The sequence below is a fragment of the Polyergus mexicanus genome, unplaced genomic scaffold (assembly GCF_030449975.1).
Source record: "Polyergus mexicanus isolate NDT 795.1 unplaced genomic scaffold, iyPolMexi1.0 SCAF_5, whole genome shotgun sequence".
NCBI classification, from domain to species: domain Eukaryota; kingdom Metazoa; phylum Arthropoda; class Insecta; order Hymenoptera; family Formicidae; genus Polyergus; species Polyergus mexicanus.
The window spans coordinates 2,362,059-2,381,181 of record NW_027223325.1 but is presented as its reverse complement, the minus strand read 5'-3'; the positions used below and the strand labels follow the sequence as shown (position 1 = coordinate 2,381,181).

The window sequence follows — 19,123 nt, the reverse complement described above, 5'->3', positions numbered from 1 at the left end:
TAATAATATTCGATATATGTCCAAAGGAATGTTAGAATTTTTCATACATTGTATACACAAGACTACAGAAACTTACATAATTCAATTTGAATCGTGGTACTTGAATTCGTGAAATCGACAAGATGCAGTGAAATTTTTAATTATTTTCTTTCATTTGTTATATGTATATAGATCTAAAAAGAACATCATATATATTTTTTTATATATTTAAACATACATAATATTATTTAATGGCACCCAATTAGTTTCAATTTTAACAAATTACATTTTAAAAAACGTTTTTCCTTCAAATGGAAGCAAGTGAATAAATATTAATGTATTATATATGTAATAGCTTTATTTTCACATTTAATTCCTTTTCCAATATTATCAAAAACCCTTTTAATATTGGAAAAAAGAATTCTATGATTACATAATATAGAGTTTAAGAAAAGTCTTTTCGTAATTCTGATATATCACATAATAGTTCCTCGATCCGTTATTTCTTTGTTGAAGTAACTTGTTACTGAATAAAAATAATCTTGATTTTTTTTGCTTTGGTCCCAAATATGAATGAACTTAGCATTAAATATACACAAAAATATTTTTCTGATAATAAACTGTCAAGAGTATGTAATATAATTAAGTAGATGATCAATATCAGAGTTCATTGATATTACAAGCTAAATTATTGACAGAGTAAAGCTAGAGCTACAGCTTCCATTCATTTCATTTAAATTGAGCTAAGTGTCAAGATACGCTAATTTTGTTACATCATTGGTATATAATATACAAAATTTTTGTGTACATCCAATATTACAAAATGATATTATATACATGCATATATGTATATGTATATATATATTTCACGGAGCACCGTCGATTACGAATAAGAGTACACTACTTTTTCTGTTTTTGTTCGTAGAACATGGAATTATTATATAAATTTATATCAATATTACCACAATATCGTATATATTATAAGTATGAGAGACTGTTTTTTTTCGTCGATGAGGCGTGAAAAACTAATGCAGACTTGCGCGCATATACTCAATATAATATACCCTATTTTATGAAAGTATTAAATTATCAGAACACAAGTTTTTATTTGCAATTAAATGTTACATAAATTGTCTATTCTGCACTCTAAGGAAGATGATGCAGAAATAGAAATTTATCTTTTTAGTTTCTTTTTGTTTTTTTTTTTTTAATAAGTTTGACAAAAAATTAAGAGGAATGATGGCTACATTGAATGCTCTATCTCCTATAATGATACAAATCGTATATAATGCGCAAAAGATTACAAACTTCATGTATAAACATATCACATGAAAAAATAGATCTGTCAGATATTACATCATGGCACATTATTTAACAGGCACCTCGTTATACATGTGCCAAAGATTGATCAACATTCTATTGATATAATCTCTGTAAACGGGATCGTATACATTTTCGACTAGTTTTCTTTTTTCTCTTTTTGTTGCTTCTTATATAACGTATGATGTATACTTTTTGGCAGATATTGGCAGTAATTTGATATTAAATAGGGAAATGTTAATATTCAAGGCGTAGCACTTTTCTCTTTTTTAGAAGCAAGCAAAAATCGAGATGCCAATTTGCATTCTCTTTACAAAAGTATGTATATGTAATTTCACGTGCATTACATATCGAAGCATCGTTAATGTATTCCTGTACACTAAATACTTGTGACATCATTCCTCTTTGGATATATATATATATATATATATTTATTTGTAAGCACAATAAGAATGATTACGGTCGTAATGAATCTACAAATATCAACCAATGTATGATGAACAATATTATGAAAATGCCTCCTAATTGATGGCAGATCAGTGTGCTGTGGTTTCGCTGCAAGTAAAAATATTACATCACTAGGCATAAAACATAAAATATTTAAAAAACATCTAGTGTTACGGCATATTAAGCGATATAATATATATATATATATAATATAAAAAACGAAAACAAAAATAACTTGACAGTTTTCACAAACATGTGATATTATTATTAAAATATATAAACTTTAATAACAAGCACTTTATTGACAACATTGGCTTGAGAAAAGATTATCTACGATAATCAAGTTGAAGCAATTCTATTGCTGTTTGATTGAATATATAAGTGTGATGTTGTGTTGAAATAATTTCATTATGAATTATACACTTTGCTATAATTCGTATAACATGAATAATTATTACTTTTTTATCTATTTCTATACACTTATACATCTCATAAGACATTTTTCATGATTATAACACTATGTAAACTTTACATTGTGATAAACAACAAAACATCTCAAGTTAGATATATAGTACAATATTTCTTGTTTGTATTGATTCGTAGCATGTATAGTTAATGTGTAATTGCAAATTGAGGCTGATACTTTTTTTTATTTCCTTTAATTTATTAAATATGGAAGTTTTTTCATCAATCTAAAGAGTATTGTTTAGCCACAAACTAAAAGTAAATTTAAAAAAAAAAAAGGAACTACTATATTGCGCAGTGACACATGTTACTTTCAATTACAGTTTCTTTGCACATTTCATATTTTCACAAATATAGAACATTTTTTTCAACTGGTTGAATATAATTTTCTTAAAATGGATTATATAACATGCAATATAAAAGAAAATGCCCTTCATCATACACCATTAGATTAATGCTGAAAAAGTATCCATGTACCTTAGTATTTTATTTTACATTTTGAAATATCTAATTAGTTGGTTTTTCTTTTCAATATTTGAATTTGATCAAAAAAGATAAATGCTTTTTTTTCTATTGCTTAACAATTTTCTCAATATCGACAATAGAACTCATTAAAAATAAATATATATTATAACAATAGTAAATATAGCAACGAGTTTATATATATTTGATATATACTCTCTGCATCACATTATATTAAATGCAATATTTGGAAATATATTCAAATATGCTCCAATAAGAGCATATATAATATCGATCCAAGAGCAAAATAAAATCTAAGAGATATGGATACTTTTAAAATTTGAAAATGGTACTGCTTAGTATTATAGCAGAGCCTCGACAACAGTATCAATATACCACTGCATCATGCGCGGAATATTATAAAGCAAAAAATACATAAGAACGACAAAGATACATTTTTACTAATAAGCTGAACAAATACTCATGTGAAGCAGACATTAAATAAAAAGAAGCTTTAATCATATTTTTTGTAGTGCGATTTATATAATTTCATTATCGATATTACGGTTATCGTGGCTCAACTATAACAGTATCATAATGACACTGAACGAATTAGATATACATTTATAAAAAAAAAATGTAGTATATCATCGCGAGAATAACAGATAATCCGTTATCATTAATATATAAAGTTGTTCGAGAGCTTATTGTAAAAATATACAAAACATATATATGTGATGGTTTTACACCTGATAGATGAGGCAAGGCCCACATACCAAAATAGCAGTGATTGTTTGGAAATCTTTAAATCGTTTGCCTATCACGCACTTTTTAATAAAAAGTAATTACAAACTGTTTCTTTGCAATGTGTTAAAAATAGAAGCGATAAAAGAAAGAAAATATTTTATGTATAATTGTGCATGGTTAAATGGTAACGAAACAAGGGAAAAAAATAGTGATAGCTCGTGTAATAGACCAGATTTTATACAAGTGCATTTTAGGCTTGCAATGAAAATTTGTGTCTATCAGCTTACACAGTCTCATACTCGCGGCGAATCGAGCGAGCCAAACAGCACGCAAAGATTACTCCAATCAACTAAAAAAAAAGAGAAATGATTGTTTTATTTTCTAAGCAAGTAAACTTTGCTCATTATATACATGTGAAAATATTATTACATATCTAGCATTATTAATGAAAATAGTGTCATAATAAATATCAAAATCTATTTCTTTTAATGTGTATATAATATCTGGTTATGATTAAATTACAATTATTCTTCTAATATAATTTACGATGAAATAGTTTGATTTAAAACTTACTTGTATGAGGGCTATGCCTATGCCCACTCCTCCCAGGATCATAGCATTATTTTCTATAGCAGATTGTAATTTCATCATGCAGCCGTCGCCAAAGGCTTGAATCGAATTTGAATCGCATTTGCTGCTCTGAGAAGGGATTTCTTTGCAGCAGGACTGTGGAACGTTATTGCCTATGAAACCAATATGGGACCAATCTGAAGGAGCATTTATGCCACAGCAATGAAACTGGAATCATCGTTTTTACAATTAATTACGAGTTTTAAATAATACAAACAATTTATTAGTAAAAAAAAGTAGTATAATATTTCTAGCAAGTAAGAATTTTCTTTTTCTATGCATTAATACTTATCATAATGCCATTTCTTATAGCAATAGAAAAAAAGTTAAATGCAAGGATATATAATATTTATGTATAGTAAATCATTTAATGAACTCACATCGTGCTGCATGATGTCCCACGATCGACGAATATCATCATTACTACTATACTGTCGTATAGTACTATTCAGACGATTTTCTAACATATTACCAACTTCTCCTCTCATCATGTAACCTGTGATTCCAGCGCCCAATTCCAGGGCAAATATTAACAGCAGCAAAACTGAAAACTAAAATTAAAATTATTAAACAGATGTAATACATAGAATTTTGTATCTTAATAAGAGTGCGTATGTGTGTGTGTAAACTTTTCTTAATTATGTTTCTTGAAATTTAATTATACGTCCCTATATAAAAATGTTTAAAAGAAATATGTCTGCAATTTAAATTGATACTTTTTCAATTCTAAGAATTATTAAAAATTTAAATATTTCAATGAAAACTATTTTCATAATTGAGATTTGTCTATTTTTTAAATGAATTTTGAATCTTGTAATATAAAAGCATCAAATTAATTTATAAATAATTTAATAGATATTACTCAAATCTGTAAGTGTTGCTGTGTTATGGAAAAAGAGAATTTTTAAAAGTATTTTTATAAACTCATACCGTAATTATCATGCAATGATTTTCCTTCACGGCGCCGCAACATCCAAAGAATGATACAAGGAAGACTATGACACCGACTATTATCATTAAGACTGGTGCTGCAAAGAACCAACTATCCACAAAGTTGTTGTATCCACTATAGGCAACCAGAATCACCGTACCCACCGAAATAAATACGATACCGGTGATCTAAAATAATACATAAAATATTCAATATATTTTTTATCTTATACGTACTAAATAACGACATAATAACTTGATAATATTGCATTACATTACATTTTCTCTAATATGTTACGGTAATTTTAGTTTACTTTCACCGTTAAATATATGCACTACTCAAGTGAAACCTTTCATTAGAATCATTACTAAACACGGAATTTTTGTGGGAAACTTCTTATATTATAACATTTAAAAAAAAAAATATCATCCATAAACGTATCATTAACAAAAGCTATTGTTATGAGATTTGAAATTACCTATTTCTAAAAAAAAGAGAGAGAGACATGTTTCTGTTCAAAGATATACTTCCTAAGTATAGTTGTAATCGATATTTTGAATAATTATGTCACATATTTAATACTTTTTTGCTGCGATAAGTTTAACTTTACGTGGAAAGCGCTATCGCGTAAGAATCGCATTGTTTAAACAGAAAGAGAGAAGAACTTTCATAATTACGCCGAATAAGTAACTTTCAACGAGACAATTCTTGCTGGTGAATTACGAGAGCGACGACTTTATCGAGATTAAAGATAAAATTCGTTTTTATACAAAAATTTATAAAAATAAACTCGAATTATATATATATATATATATATATATATATATATATATATATATATATATATATTAAAGATATATACATATATGCAAGTTTTTATTATAAAAAGAGTCTCGATTATACAGATTGCATCAACGTGGCTTTAAGTTCGAGAGTTATTCTTTTTATATATTTATACAATATAATCTATACAATATAAACAAAATTCTATAACACATCTATTGTACATAGGGCTGCCATCCGTTCGGTTTTCCCCGGATTTTTCCTAGTTTTTCGAGCATCCGGGAACGTCCGGGGGGATTTTTCAAAGTAGTCCGGATTCTTTAAGCGCGCGGCACAAAACGATGTCGCATTTTGAGACTGTGTCTGTTGTACGTGCGGTATTATCCGAGCCTTAGAGCATATGGGGATCATTGAAATTTAAAAAAAAAAAAAAAAAAAATTTAATGTATTGTATTATTACATTATTACTATTATTAATAATTCTTAATAATAATGACTATTAATAATATTATTACGATTATTAATAATTAAAATAAAAATGATTCTATTTTTATCGCTTTATCAGCAGTTGTAATAATTTCACATAATAAATTATGGGTTTTCAATCGGGCAAAGTCCGGGGTTTTAAACCTTTCAGACCTAGGTCTGTATAATTACATTAGGCAGCCCTAATTGTACATATATTATACAAGAGAGGAAGCGATCTGCGATCATCAAATTCAATTATTCCAAACTATTGGCGCAAAAATGCGATGCGTGAATATTTCTTCCGAAATCTCGAGCGCGCGTACAACTTTTTCTCGCATCGCTGACTTTTGTATAATCGTTGTCGGAAGGTCAGCTTTATCAAAGCCGCGACCGCCGGAATCGTTCGGCGTCCTGTCGTTGGATCTGGCTAAATAAAGACATCCAGGCTCGAGCGCGATTGCCGACATATACTATATGGTCGAGGGGAGGGGAAAGAGGGGGTGGGGGTGGGGGGGAATGAAAGAAAAGGCGCGACTGCGACATCGTTTGTAGGTTGCAGACAGCCCCCGGTTGAGAGTATACACCTCTCCCTTTGTGAGCCTATGATTTTTCCTCTACGTGTCTCACCTACGGCTTATCTACGTTCACGCGTCTCGAGGTTACGCGAAACCGAATCCGACCGCGGTCGATTCGCTCACCCTCGAGCGAAGCCTAGATAAGCCCGTCGAGAATCGCTCGTACGTCGCCAACAGGTGACTTTATTAGATGAACTTTAAATATGGATTTACATTGAAAAGTTCAGCGACAACGAGGACACGACAACGACGACGACGATCTATATGGAACGTTCCACAAAACAAAGAGTAGAGCAGAACGTTTTTGCGTGAAATTTAGAGCTTACCCCCGTTCTTTTTAATGACGTTCAAAACGTCATTAAGAACATAGCGAACTCTTCGTCAAAAATTGCGGATGTAGGTAACGGAGCGCATTGCGTCGTTTGATTTAATACAAATTTACTTAGGGTTTTAATCGAAGGCCTTTAATTCTTAAAATGTCATATGTTGAAATTTGATTAGTCGAAAGAAACAATGATTTTTTTTGACATTTTTATTAAGAGAGAAGACAAGACTTTCACGAGAAAGAACTATATGTTGAATCTAGTACACATCCTGTATAAATACGGTGGTATTTCACGCTGGACGGGTCATTAAACGTGCAATAAGGGACACGCGAACAGATACGCCCGTCCCGTCGTCCTTCGAGATTGTTTTTGTATCCTAGATCCTTCTGACCCATCTATACAGCGACAATGTTTTATGTGCGTGGATCTTTCATGTGACAAACTTGACTTTTAATAGTTTTATTATCGCTGACTTTTTAATGAATTCTTCCCCTGTCAATGTGATTAACATTCTCTTGTTATATCCATCTATTACGGATGAAAGCGATAAAGCCAAAGTCTTGTGTAATCCTAGTTCTTTGTCAAATCTAACCGATAGTTCTAACATCTTCTAGTTAAATATTCGTTTATAATATAATTTCATTAGTATACATTATATTATTATACTTCTTAAAATATATTTTTAAAATATTCAGATATTATTTTGAAAATACATTTTTTTTCACTGGATATAAAAAAAAAATTTTTAATTAAATTGCACTGTACCCGGAATTTTGAAGACGCGAACGTTTAGCATGAGCTTTTAATGTAATACGATTTTGTAAATATTTCAAGTTTTAATGGTGTCGGTTATGTTGGACGGGCGAACTCTAGATTACGTTAAACGTTGAAGGTATCGATCGTCTTCATCCATAACACTTACACCGAGGTTCTGGAACATAAGCACACTATAAAGTTTCCCTCGAGCTGATACCCTCGTACCTGTATCATTTATTCAGAAACTCTGTACAGTTTCGGTCACGCCATATACAATATCGATTAGATTATTACTATCATTACGAATTATTGGCATTAGATCAAATATAAATCAATATGAAAAAAAAAAACTCTGGAAAAACCATAAGATTTTTCTAAATTCCAAATACGCGACAATAATAAGAAAGATCTCGTGGATTTCCTCCTGTATTATATACATGTATTGTAAATGTCTTACGTGCTATGTAACACGCCCAAGATCTCGCCTTACGTCAATATTATCGAGATTTTTTATTACGAAACGCGTAACACACTCGGCGATTATAGTCGCGATAATAAATGTAATAAACATCTGATGTAATCAATATTGCAAATATAATGCATTTATCATTTGCAAAATGTACAATATGGGTAAATATTACTTGCACAAATAGAGAAATATTTATAAATATTCCGAATAATTAAATAAAATAATTAAATGAAGTATCCGTAAAAAAATTCGGAAACAGAAAAAATTGACAACTGTACATTTCGTAATTTACATACAAGAGAAAATGATTTCGAAACGATTCATTGCTCGCGATGGGAACGGATAGCGGTGCCAAGAGTTTGTCGCTGGGATAAGCATCGAGGGATCAACGATCCCCAGATGCTGCTCCAGCAGCTTGACCGATATACGTACACGAAACAAAGCCCGCCCAACACGGCGACGACGCGGCGAGACGCCGAGAATAGCGGCTCGAATACAGCGGAGAGAACGCAACGTAATACTTTGTCGTCGTCGTCGTCGTCGTCATTCCTCTTGTACATACACCGTTACTCACCGCGAATATCAGGTTGAAGAGGAACAGCAGGTATTTCACGCAAGTCATACCGCCGGACACCATTTTCGTCACTTTCACTGTATGCCAACTTTTCTTCGTGACTCACTGAATGCGACGTCTGCGAATATTATTCGCCGAGTATAACGCGGAAGCGGAACGGCTGCCTCTCTCTCTTTCTCAACTACGTGCTTTCTGCCTTGTCTCCTCGATACGTGTACAACGACCCGTGCTCTCGTGATGCTCGCGCGTCGACCGATCGCCGTCAAATGCGCCGGACGGCGTATTTTTGTTGTTGCGCGTATACGCTCGCGATGCGCGCGCATCCGCCCCGGATGATGTCGGCCAGGGCCGTATCCCTCGTTCAGCGAAAATGGGACGATTGCGTCTTCATTGGATGCGATCGGAAAAAATATCGAGATAATCGTGCAATTTTTTTACAATTTTTTCAATATTATAAAAGTTTTATTTAATCATATTATATTATCAATTATTCGTTAATTATATCGCATGGTGCGCGTAATATATTCTTTTTTATGTAATTAAAGATGAATTATGGCGTGTGATAAGAGACTCTTCCTTCACTGGGAATACTTTCAACTTCCGGACTATATTATTTATATGAGAGGTAGATTCTCCCCGCTTATGCTTCTCAAGATTATTATTCATTTCTCGTAGCGCGTCATCGTCACGTTTGTTGATGATGGATGCGCCAACCGAATACGTTACGAGCCTGTGCGATGCACCTTTGCCTAACGTCACGCAACGCAACGCAACGCAACCACGCAATGGCGCGCCGTTGTGTTGTATATATTTGGATGGTGGTATCATGGCGGGCTTATTGTTAGCAATAATCGACGATTCAATCGAGCGTACCAACGGCGTATCATGATTTTCGAATATCATCATTTGTACATATAATTGTATATGAAAATCGGACTTCCAACCATCATCGATTCAACAATTAAAATTCAGACAACTGAATCGAAAACCAATAATGTTTATGGTTAATTCGCGTACACTGAACACTGAATTTTGAAATCTCTACAGGTATATCTGCACAAGAGTATTTCTTTTTACCTTTTTAAATGATTGAAAATCTTATTTATTCGCTTTTGCTTTTTTTATTTAGAGAAAGAGAGAGAGAGAGAGAGAGAGAGAGAGAGAGAGAAAGTGTGTGTGTATTTAATAACTTTTATTATCTTCCGTTTTTTTAAAAAAATGATCGAAAATAGATAGACGAGATGATTGCGAATCGACTCGTATTTTCAACTGTATTCAATATTTATCGAATTGACAATTGGCGACTCGCCAATTTTGCTTATTTTATTTATCGAGATTATAAATTATGCAGAATGTCGATTTCAAATATGGTACTGTTATCAAGAATGATTTAATAGAGTGAATAAAGAGAGAGAAATGAATACGGAAAGAGATAGTGCAACGAACGGAGAGAATCGTAACGCCTCTATTTCAAGAATTATGATGCTGATATACTTCAATACCATACTTTGTCGACGTCTACTAATATATACATGTCACAGAGGCGCGTTTTGCAGGTCTACGACTCCGGCGAGGAACATTGTGAAAACCGATGGCTGTTTTGACAAAACAGAGACTTCCTCAACGCTCGACGAAATTACCCTGCAACATCCATGCAAATTCACGCTCGCACATATTTTCTCGCAGTATAATTAATGATAGTCTAGGATGACTACTCTCTCTCTCTCTCTCTCTCTCTCTCTCTCTCTCTCTCTCTCTCTCTCTCTCTCTTGTGCGAGCGGAAATACAAGCAGGAAAAAGTCTATTGCATACATTTGCAATTTTTAACTTATATTTACCTACTGTTGTGCCAAATAGCAATAATTATGGCAAATATTATATAGGTTAGTATTCTTTTTCGTATTAAGATAGTATCTATGAAAATATAGACTTTAATAAATTTTGAAGTATTGTATTTTAAAGTATTTGTATAAATTTATATTTATATTACTTAATTAAATCACATGTTATTAAATACATATCCTAAAAAAAAAAAATTCAATCATATAAATTTTAAAGTCTCAGTTGAGTAAAATTTAAAAAGAGTATAAAACTATGATATTTGCATCTTTTATGATTTATTATTAGTATCTATTATTAGTATTTTTTAACAAATCATTTCATTATTAAATATTTGTAAAATATCTAGTATAAACGTCCGCGCGTATTATATTTATTGTGTAAATATTAATTAAAATGGATTGAGCGAGCATTGAATTAAAAGGAAAGAGCAAGATGCAAATCTCAACATTATTTACAATAATATTTAATGTATGATTTTAGTTTTGAAGTAAAGAGATGAAGTATATTTAACTTCTTGATGTATTGTGAATATAAAATTAGAACAAGTAGAAACACACATATGTTAAAAATCTGTGAAAATAATCGTAATATCTAAAAAAAAACCACGATGATCACACACACACACATACTCTGATTCTTTCACGTACATACTCGCACGTTTATACCATTCGAATATATTTAGCATACACATAAGATATTTAAGAAATAACGTATTTTATTGATTAATTTTTAGTCTTCATGTATTTTACACTCTCGATATTATTCGCATGATAATATTCTATATAAGTTTTCCCCATCGAGAAAGGAATTAAGTCTTGATATTTACCCTAAATGTATTCATCGATTTTTTAAATATAATAATACCCGTATATATGTATAACATGATGTTTATGTTAAAGTGTTAAACAGTCGAGAAAGAAAAACTTTGTTACCCACATTAGAAACATTTATAGATGTGTAAAAATATGTATAATATTCAACTGCGGCATCGTAAATTTTGTAATAATTTTACCATACAGTAATAGCTCATTACACTTACATTATATAGAAATATAACGCCGAGCTATATAAACGTCACAATGACGTTTAATATTACTATTTTGTCTTCGTAAATAAATAGTTTTACATAACTGATTAGAATAAATGCGAGAGAATTAATGAAATTAATAATTATTCATTCTCTTTAATCTTTTACTTTTAGAATAATTGTACTTAAATATGTTACAGAATGAAACGTGATGCGATGAATGAAATGCGTGCCCTCAATATAGCAAGACGCAATAATGGCTGTAACGCTATTAGCATAAATTAGATGATGTGAAATCGACCTCTCTTGCGAATTTCGCTTGCGTTCGCCAAGAACGGCTCCAGTTTACACGCTACATTTTTGCGTAAACGCTGACCACGTGCACCGAACGTATAATATATGATGCTTAGGGAGAACTCTCCGCGATGTCGGCCACGTCAGACCGTACACAACCCTCGGTCAGTGTAGCTAAATATATATGAATATAAAATGTACGGCCCGGAGCATGCGTGCTCGAGTACGTCTCAGGGCCACATCGCCCTCATCTAAGCACAATATATCGTAGGTAAGTCAACCCTTCGGGAATAAGAATAGAATTGGAAAATTAATTCATCCGAGTTGCGAATTTTTCTATTTTCCTGCCTGAAAATTGTAGAAATATTTTTATGCATAATCAGTATATTCAAAGAAAAAATAAATTTTGTATAATATTTTTCTGCTAGTTAATTGAATCAGGGCGAAACATCGTGAGATGTATAAAATAAAGTCACATCCATGTGAAAGAGGAGCGAACTTAATATGTAACATGAATTTTTATGAAACACAAACGCATACATTAAATATTTAATGCCTTTCAGAAGCTTTTAAAAGACAAAAAATGTCTTATTAGCGAATAATGTAGTATATATATATATATATATATATATATATATATATATATATATATGCGCATATTAAGAAAAAAATTATTAAATATTATATTATGTTAATTAAATTCTTCTAAAAAAATATGATATTGAACATCGCGTTATTATAGATTTATTCGTTGTTTAATTTTGATATCGTATTGCTCAATAATTGTTTTTAAAAAATCAATTTTTTTCTTTCAATTTTGATCATGCGAACATACACATATATATCCTTAAAACTCATATCTTTATTTTCCGTACAGTTTGTTGAATCAACATGTTGCTATTATACACAGTCAGCAATATTTCCGTCGCGCCATGTTTCGATAACAATACAGATTGTTTGGACGTCATTGATAGCCAAGTTTAAACTCGTGCAACAAAAGATATATATATATATATATGTGTGTGTGTGTGTGTAAGATATAATTCTTTAATTTTTTTTCGATTTAATTCCCCAACACATAATAATTGATAAAAATAATAAAAAATGGAATTTTTTAAAATATTTTATATCTCAAGTTTTACACACCCACACACACACACATACACAAAACAAGCTTTAAATATAAATATCTCGTTTTACAATTAACAACAAGGGAATGTAGAAATAAATCGCCAATTATTTTTATGCCCATTTAAGCATGTGAAATGTTTCGCTCGAATAGATGGGTATCATATATCTTGAATTTTCAGAATGAAAAGAAAAAAGGTCGAAGTATAATTCCTATACGTACGGATCTATTTTGCCCCGCTTTATCATGAAAGAACAATTCGCCAGATGATACAAATGAATATTTGTGTCACAGATTGATCATGGCATCATTAAGCGATTATGCGAGGGTAATAACTGCGTTACGGAGAGTACGGACGTGCAGTGCAGATATGTGTCAAGTGTTATCCTTGAGTACTAACCAAGTGGTTATTGAATATTATATTAGAGACGTTAGGATCTGTGTGTGCTCGATATTCTATGCCTCAATAATTTCAATTACATACTATAACTAACGACGTAACCGAACCGACGAACAGAGAGACCGCAGATATTGTGTAACCCGTTATCGAGTTTCTGTAGATTCCCGCGAAAAATCTGAGTCTAGACACGCATTTTATTATACGCGAATACAGATGCGTAGATACGAAACTGCTGGTGCTATTTTTAATGTAATTATTTTTTTCATAAATACCTGCAAAAAAACGGATCAGAGAATATTTTTAAAATGGATCAATTTCATTATTCGAAGAGATTCCGATCTTGAAGAAAAAAATTGTTTAAGTTTTCGATCAGAAATATTGCCGTATGTATAAAAGAAAGTTGTTGAACGTTCTGTATAATGTAAAATCGAAAAATCATCAGGACCGAGCGGCCTTTCAAATTTCGTAACCTTGTTAATGTACACAGCCGCAAATCGTAGACAGGTGTGCGCGAGCTGCACCAACACTTCACCGCGATTAATGTATTTTAAAACGAATATAAAACGAGATTTGGACCGGTCTCTCTTTCTGCATATCTCTTGGGACATACATACATACATGCACACACGCAGCTATATTACACACGTGTATATACGCGTATCGCTCGGCAGGCACATGCACATCGGCGCCACTCATCAGAACGTGCCTTACTCAAGGGGTCTTTTTCGACATATTTTTCGTGGTCTCAACTCAATCGCAGTATCGTTCGCGACTCGTCTTTGATAGGAAGATCATCCCGCTCGCGCGAGAAAAGTGCAATCTACAAAGTGCGCGCAACGACATGACAAGCATGACAAAGATGCAGGGTCTAGCACCGAAGACCATCAAGTACTTGATGTTTGCTTTCAACTTGCTGTTCGTGGTAAGCATTAAGTGTATGCAGACGGACGATCAGTGCAATGTCGCGTTCCTTTCGGAACGATGAGGTGGCACGCTTCGATCGCCGCTGCCAGCTATCGAACTATTCTATCGACAATGTTAATGTATGCATTTTAGCGGGATCATTGAAAATTGATTATTACCATATACGGGCACTGTGAATGTTGATCAAAATTTAATTGAAATTTTGTCGTGAATCTTAACTGAAGTTTTAACCGAGGTTTCATTCATTCTTTTCCGAACACAACGGGCAAAATAGCCTAGACAAACTCACGTATATATTTAACGAGTTATCTCGGTTCAACGAATGGGTTTCAATTGATGTTTAGACGGCTTCTGTTTAGATCGTAAATTTTGCATATTCAACAATCATATTGAAATACACATCATAACTAATTTGAATGGAACATACTTTTATATATGTATAGAAGTTCATGGAATGGAATCACCTGATTCAGCAAAGCACATTCTCAGATGACTATACTTATATATGAGCGTACATCATTTAAAAATATTTATTGAAATATCGATAATATATATAGAATTTGAGAGTCGAGAATATATACCGCTAATAAACATAAAGTACATCATATAAGTTATTATATTAATCTTTAATATTTTCTGAGTCATGCGATTGTTAAATTATCTGAAACAAATATTTGAGCTTGATATGTGATAGATAAATATTATATCTATCCAAGTTAGTCACAGCACATATTTGTTTGAATAATTTAAGAGAAAAAGCGTTACGTTTACAATATGGTTGATTTTAACGTTGCTGTGATACAAACAGTATTATATTCAAAAAAATACAATGTTTGAGATTGGCTTTTAGAAAATGAGATTTAATTGAGATAAATTTGAAAAAGTCTATGGAAATGTTGTTTATGTCTCTGCAGAAATAAATATTTGAAAACATCTGTATATACATCTAATTTTTAAAACTAAATTAATTAAATGTTTATCGATCACGACATTGGATTAGCTTATTCATTGAGGAAAACCGCGAAAATGATGAACAACAGTTAATCGTTCGACAGATATCTTTATACAAATATATTTATTTATGTATATTAAGATATAATTTATTTATATATATTAAGACATAATATAATTGAGAAAATATTTGTGCATTTTTTATGAATGGTTACACATTTTTATTACATAAATGATTATCTTATTTGAAAAAGAAAAAAAAAATTCGCTGCGGACAGGATTCGAACCTGTGCGGGTAGAACCCAATGGATTTCAAGTCCATCTCCTTAACCGCTCGGACACCGCAGCTGTTGAGAATGCGTTCAATTTGTACGATGTTGAGTTAAGGTGTTCACGAATTCAAAGTTCAATATATCTCATGAAAATATATTGAGAGATGTCTTCGCTAAAAAGTTAAGACGTTTAAAAAAATGAGATCGATGTGTTCCTTTCAATTTTTCAATCAAATGTTAATTTATTTATTTATTATGCAATTATATTGTTTAATTAGTAATTTAATTGATTAAAAATTATTTATAATTGAATTGATCGATTTAATTATGAATTATACTTTTAATTCTTTCTTTTTTCTATGACAATATGTTACACATATCGATTAATTGTATTAATTATATGCTTATTGTTAGATTACAGGAATAGTGCTGTTATCAATTGGCTTAATCATCCATGGAGTGTATCATGAATATCAACATTTCCTTGACAATAGTTTCTTCTCCGTACCTTCTCTTCTCATAGCCATAGGCTCTATTATCTTTATCATCGCCTTCTTTGGATGCTGCGGAGCCGTTCGCGAAAGCCACTGCATGATTATAACGGTAAGACAAACATTTATAAAAATATATGACAATATATATTTTTTCTTCTATTAAATATACATACTCTATACATTTTTTAAATAAATAAATAAATTTATACGTGAACATTAAACTATACATTTACTGAGTACGATTATTTTTTATCTAACAATAAGAAAACGCGGCACGTAGGGGTAAAAAACAAGCCTGACCATCTACCTACAATGATATCGTTTCCCCTTCGTTTCTATAATGTAATGGGTCATATGTTTTGCGTATAAAGTATGTAATCGACATGTGTGTGTTCTCCCCATTTCACTTTCCCGGCTGTTATTCCGGGAAAATTATTCTCCCTCGCACGCAGACAAAAGCGGGTGCGCTTCTGATATTACTTCAAAAAACGTAAACGCAGGAGACTAATTAAATATTTTATGAGACTTTCTCTGAGATTAAACTCTGTCTATGTCGATATTTATAAAAATTAAAAATGTTTTAATATATATCTATATGTATATATGATATCAGAGATAATTACTACGAAATATTTCCTTAATGATTCCGATTTTATCTTTTACAATCCCATGTTACAGTTCTGCACGCTTCTAGCCGTGATCTTTATCCTGGAAATCATAAGCGGTACGATGGGATACGTAATGAGGTCGCAGGTCGCAACAGTCGCCAAAAACAAGATGATGGAGACAATGTCCAATTATAATGATAGCCAGGAGATTCAATACGTTTGGGACAATCTGCAACGAAATGTAATGCGCAATTATATAGAATTATCACTTCCGTTTAATATATTATACGCGATCGAAGAGATATCTTTGAAATAATGGATTATATAGGATCCGTTTGTCCTTTTTTTTTTTGACGGCAACTTTTGTTACAAGTTTTTCGCGCTTCGCTTTATGCCTTCCCTATCGTGGGAGCGACGCGATCGTCGCGAGGATATCGTGAACGACAAGCAATTACAAGAAATAATTTCAGTGCATGACTCTAATTCGTCCTGTGTATAATACATGTATGTGTGGTAGAACCCTCCTCGTGCACGCGCCACAAGGGGGTAGCGCAAATCGATTTTTATGTCGCCGGCTTCCTTGACCACGCTCAACGATCTCGTATGAGATGTCGTATAGACGCGAGCGTTTCGCGGGAAATATCACAAACTTGCAGTTCCACGTAAAATATCTCATCGCGATTGACTTTAAACAGCTACTTGCATTTTGCATGACACAACGAACGAATTTCAATTCAATTGCAGTTTGAGTGCTGCGGAACGAACAACGCTTCCGATTGGATGAACCTGAAGGAACCCTTGCTAGGCATCCCGATGTCGTGCTGCGTTGAAGTAAGAGGAGCTGTCGGCAGAACAAATTGCACTCTAAAATCACCGACGCTGCATGACCAAGGATGCATAGACGGATTTGCCCATTTTGCGGAGAAACACGCGGGCAAAATAGCGGGTGTCGGATTAAGTCTTGGTGCAATTCAGGTATCTTGATCAAGTACAATATCATACAGATATTCTAAACGCCGTTTCGTACAGCGTTTAAAACAAATACGCTTGAGGTTTTTGCATATTCTATTTATAGAAAAAAAAGGAATAATTGGTATCTTATGTTGCAGCTGATAGGAATCTTCCTATCATCCTATCTAGCCAACTCAATCAGGAATTCTTACCAGACTATGTAGAGTGCCATACAAATGCCAAGCGTGCCGGACTTATTGTTAGTGTGTTAATATTTTTAGATTAGAATTAGATGACAGCCAAGCTTTCCGGCCAGGATTTCCATTAAGATACAGAACTGTAATATGCCTAATGGAATTATCGATCTGATGTGACATGAATACATTGTTTATCAAATTTATCATCGTGTAAGAATGATAAACTATTTTTACTACGCATTATGTATGTCTGTATGTGATCGCGATGTGATTTCCGATCGCGCATATTTTTAATAAAATACTTTACGTCGTTAAGTATTTTTGTGACGATTGCATTTATTTAATTCTAGTATACTTGAAATATGTGGTAATCCTAATTTATCGTTATTCTTATATTTTTATGAACGTGTGACATACAATTATTTGTTTTATAAAAAAAATCTACACTACTTCTTCGATTAAGTTTTATTCGAAACAGTTTTTGCGACTTGTAAATTATAGAAATAAAAAAAATTTACTACACGTTTGTATCCTGTGCGAGTCATGTACATACATACACAATATTAACTTAATCGCTCATATGAATCATACTCGTATTATTGTTTTGGTCATGTATAAACGTAGCAACGAGCGCAAATGGATGTCTCTTTTGTATGTCCATTAACACGAAAACTTCAATCTCCTTTTGTATCCAATTTCAATCATATTATATTATTGCTTATATTGAGAGTACCACTCATATATATATATATACAAAATTTTTTAAAGTCCATCTATAAAATATTTTATTAATATATTTGAAGTCTTTCTTTTTAAATAGTAAAGAATAAGGTATAGTAAGAAATAATTCGCAACAAGCTTGAATTTAATGCCCTATTACAATTTAATGAATTAAAATTCTTTTATAGACAATGAACGCATTTAAATATTGTGCGTATACTAATGATGCATATGTTAAATATATATATATATATATTGTACATAGTTTTAAAGATATAGCATAAATGTGTTTCAGCTATTGAAATACCCTACATAAATATATTTTCTGTACTACAAAAATTATATTATAAAAAAATTCTCGTTACAACAGAAACATAATTTT

The 19,123-nt window shown here is 31.9% G+C and overlaps 2 protein-coding genes, 1 long non-coding RNA gene and 1 other non-coding gene across 6 annotated transcripts; 1 reads left to right on the top strand and 3 right to left on the bottom strand.

Moving 5' to 3' along the window:
- Positions 1-1,169: 1,169 nt before the first annotated feature.
- LOC138933787 (CD63 antigen) lies at positions 1,170-9,217 on the bottom strand. Its single transcript, XM_070296796.1, has 6 exons — positions 8,933-9,217; positions 4,981-5,169; positions 4,431-4,601; positions 3,994-4,218; positions 3,708-3,769; positions 1,170-1,854 (listed from the first exon to the last, which is right to left on the bottom strand). Exons 1-6 carry the CDS (start codon positions 8,993-8,995, stop codon positions 1,836-1,838), a joined length of 729 nt encoding a protein of 242 aa, XP_070152897.1. The 5' UTR covers positions 8,996-9,217; the 3' UTR covers positions 1,170-1,835.
- Positions 9,218-9,958: 741 nt separating this feature from the next.
- On the top strand, positions 9,959-18,420 carry LOC138933786 (CD63 antigen-like). 3 transcript variants are annotated; one of them, XM_070296794.1, is made up of 9 exons: positions 9,959-9,979; positions 10,489-10,815; positions 12,002-12,366; positions 13,406-13,552; positions 14,296-14,546; positions 16,186-16,374; positions 16,944-17,114; positions 17,618-17,848; positions 17,983-18,420. In XM_070296794.1, exons 5-9 carry the CDS (start codon positions 14,466-14,468, stop codon positions 18,046-18,048), a joined length of 738 nt encoding a protein of 245 aa, XP_070152895.1. In that variant the 5' UTR covers positions 9,959-9,979; positions 10,489-10,815; positions 12,002-12,366; positions 13,406-13,552; positions 14,296-14,465; the 3' UTR covers positions 18,049-18,420. The 3 variants fall into 3 exon arrangements, with proteins under 3 accessions (XP_070152895.1, XP_070152896.1, XP_070152894.1); XM_070296795.1 differs by lacking the exon at positions 13,406-13,552; XM_070296793.1 differs by having other exon boundaries at positions 13,406-14,546.
- Positions 15,699-18,346, bottom strand: LOC138933788 (uncharacterized). The gene is made up of 4 exons (XR_011447039.1): positions 17,577-18,346; positions 16,889-17,102; positions 16,191-16,358; positions 15,699-15,944 (listed from the first exon to the last, which is right to left on the bottom strand). It is a non-coding gene; the product is annotated as an uncharacterized lncRNA (long non-coding RNA).
- On the bottom strand, positions 15,766-15,847 carry Trnas-uga (transfer RNA serine (anticodon UGA)). Its single transcript has one exon. It is a non-coding gene; the product is annotated as a tRNA-Ser (tRNA).
- Positions 18,421-19,123: the final 703 nt, after the last annotated feature.

Coding starts and splice junctions, on each gene's coding strand:
- LOC138933787 (XM_070296796.1), bottom strand. CDS start 8,995: ATGGTGTCCGGCGGTATGACTTGCGTGAAATACCTGCTGTTCCTCTTC. Junction 5,170..8,932: donor TCTTCAACCTGATATTCGCG/GTGAGTAACGGT, acceptor GTATTATTTTAG/ATCACCGGTATCGTATTTAT. Junction 4,219..4,430: donor GGGACATCATGCAGCACGAT/GTGAGTTCATTA, acceptor CGATGATTCCAG/TTTCATTGCTGTGGCATAAA.
- LOC138933786 (XM_070296795.1), top strand. CDS start 14,466: ATGACAAGCATGACAAAGATGCAGGGTCTAGCACCGAAGACCATCAAG. Junction 16,375..16,943: donor GCCACTGCATGATTATAACG/GTAAGACAAACA, acceptor CCCATGTTACAG/TTCTGCACGCTTCTAGCCGT. Junction 17,115..17,617: donor GGGACAATCTGCAACGAAAT/GTAATGCGCAAT, acceptor ATTCAATTGCAG/TTTGAGTGCTGCGGAACGAA.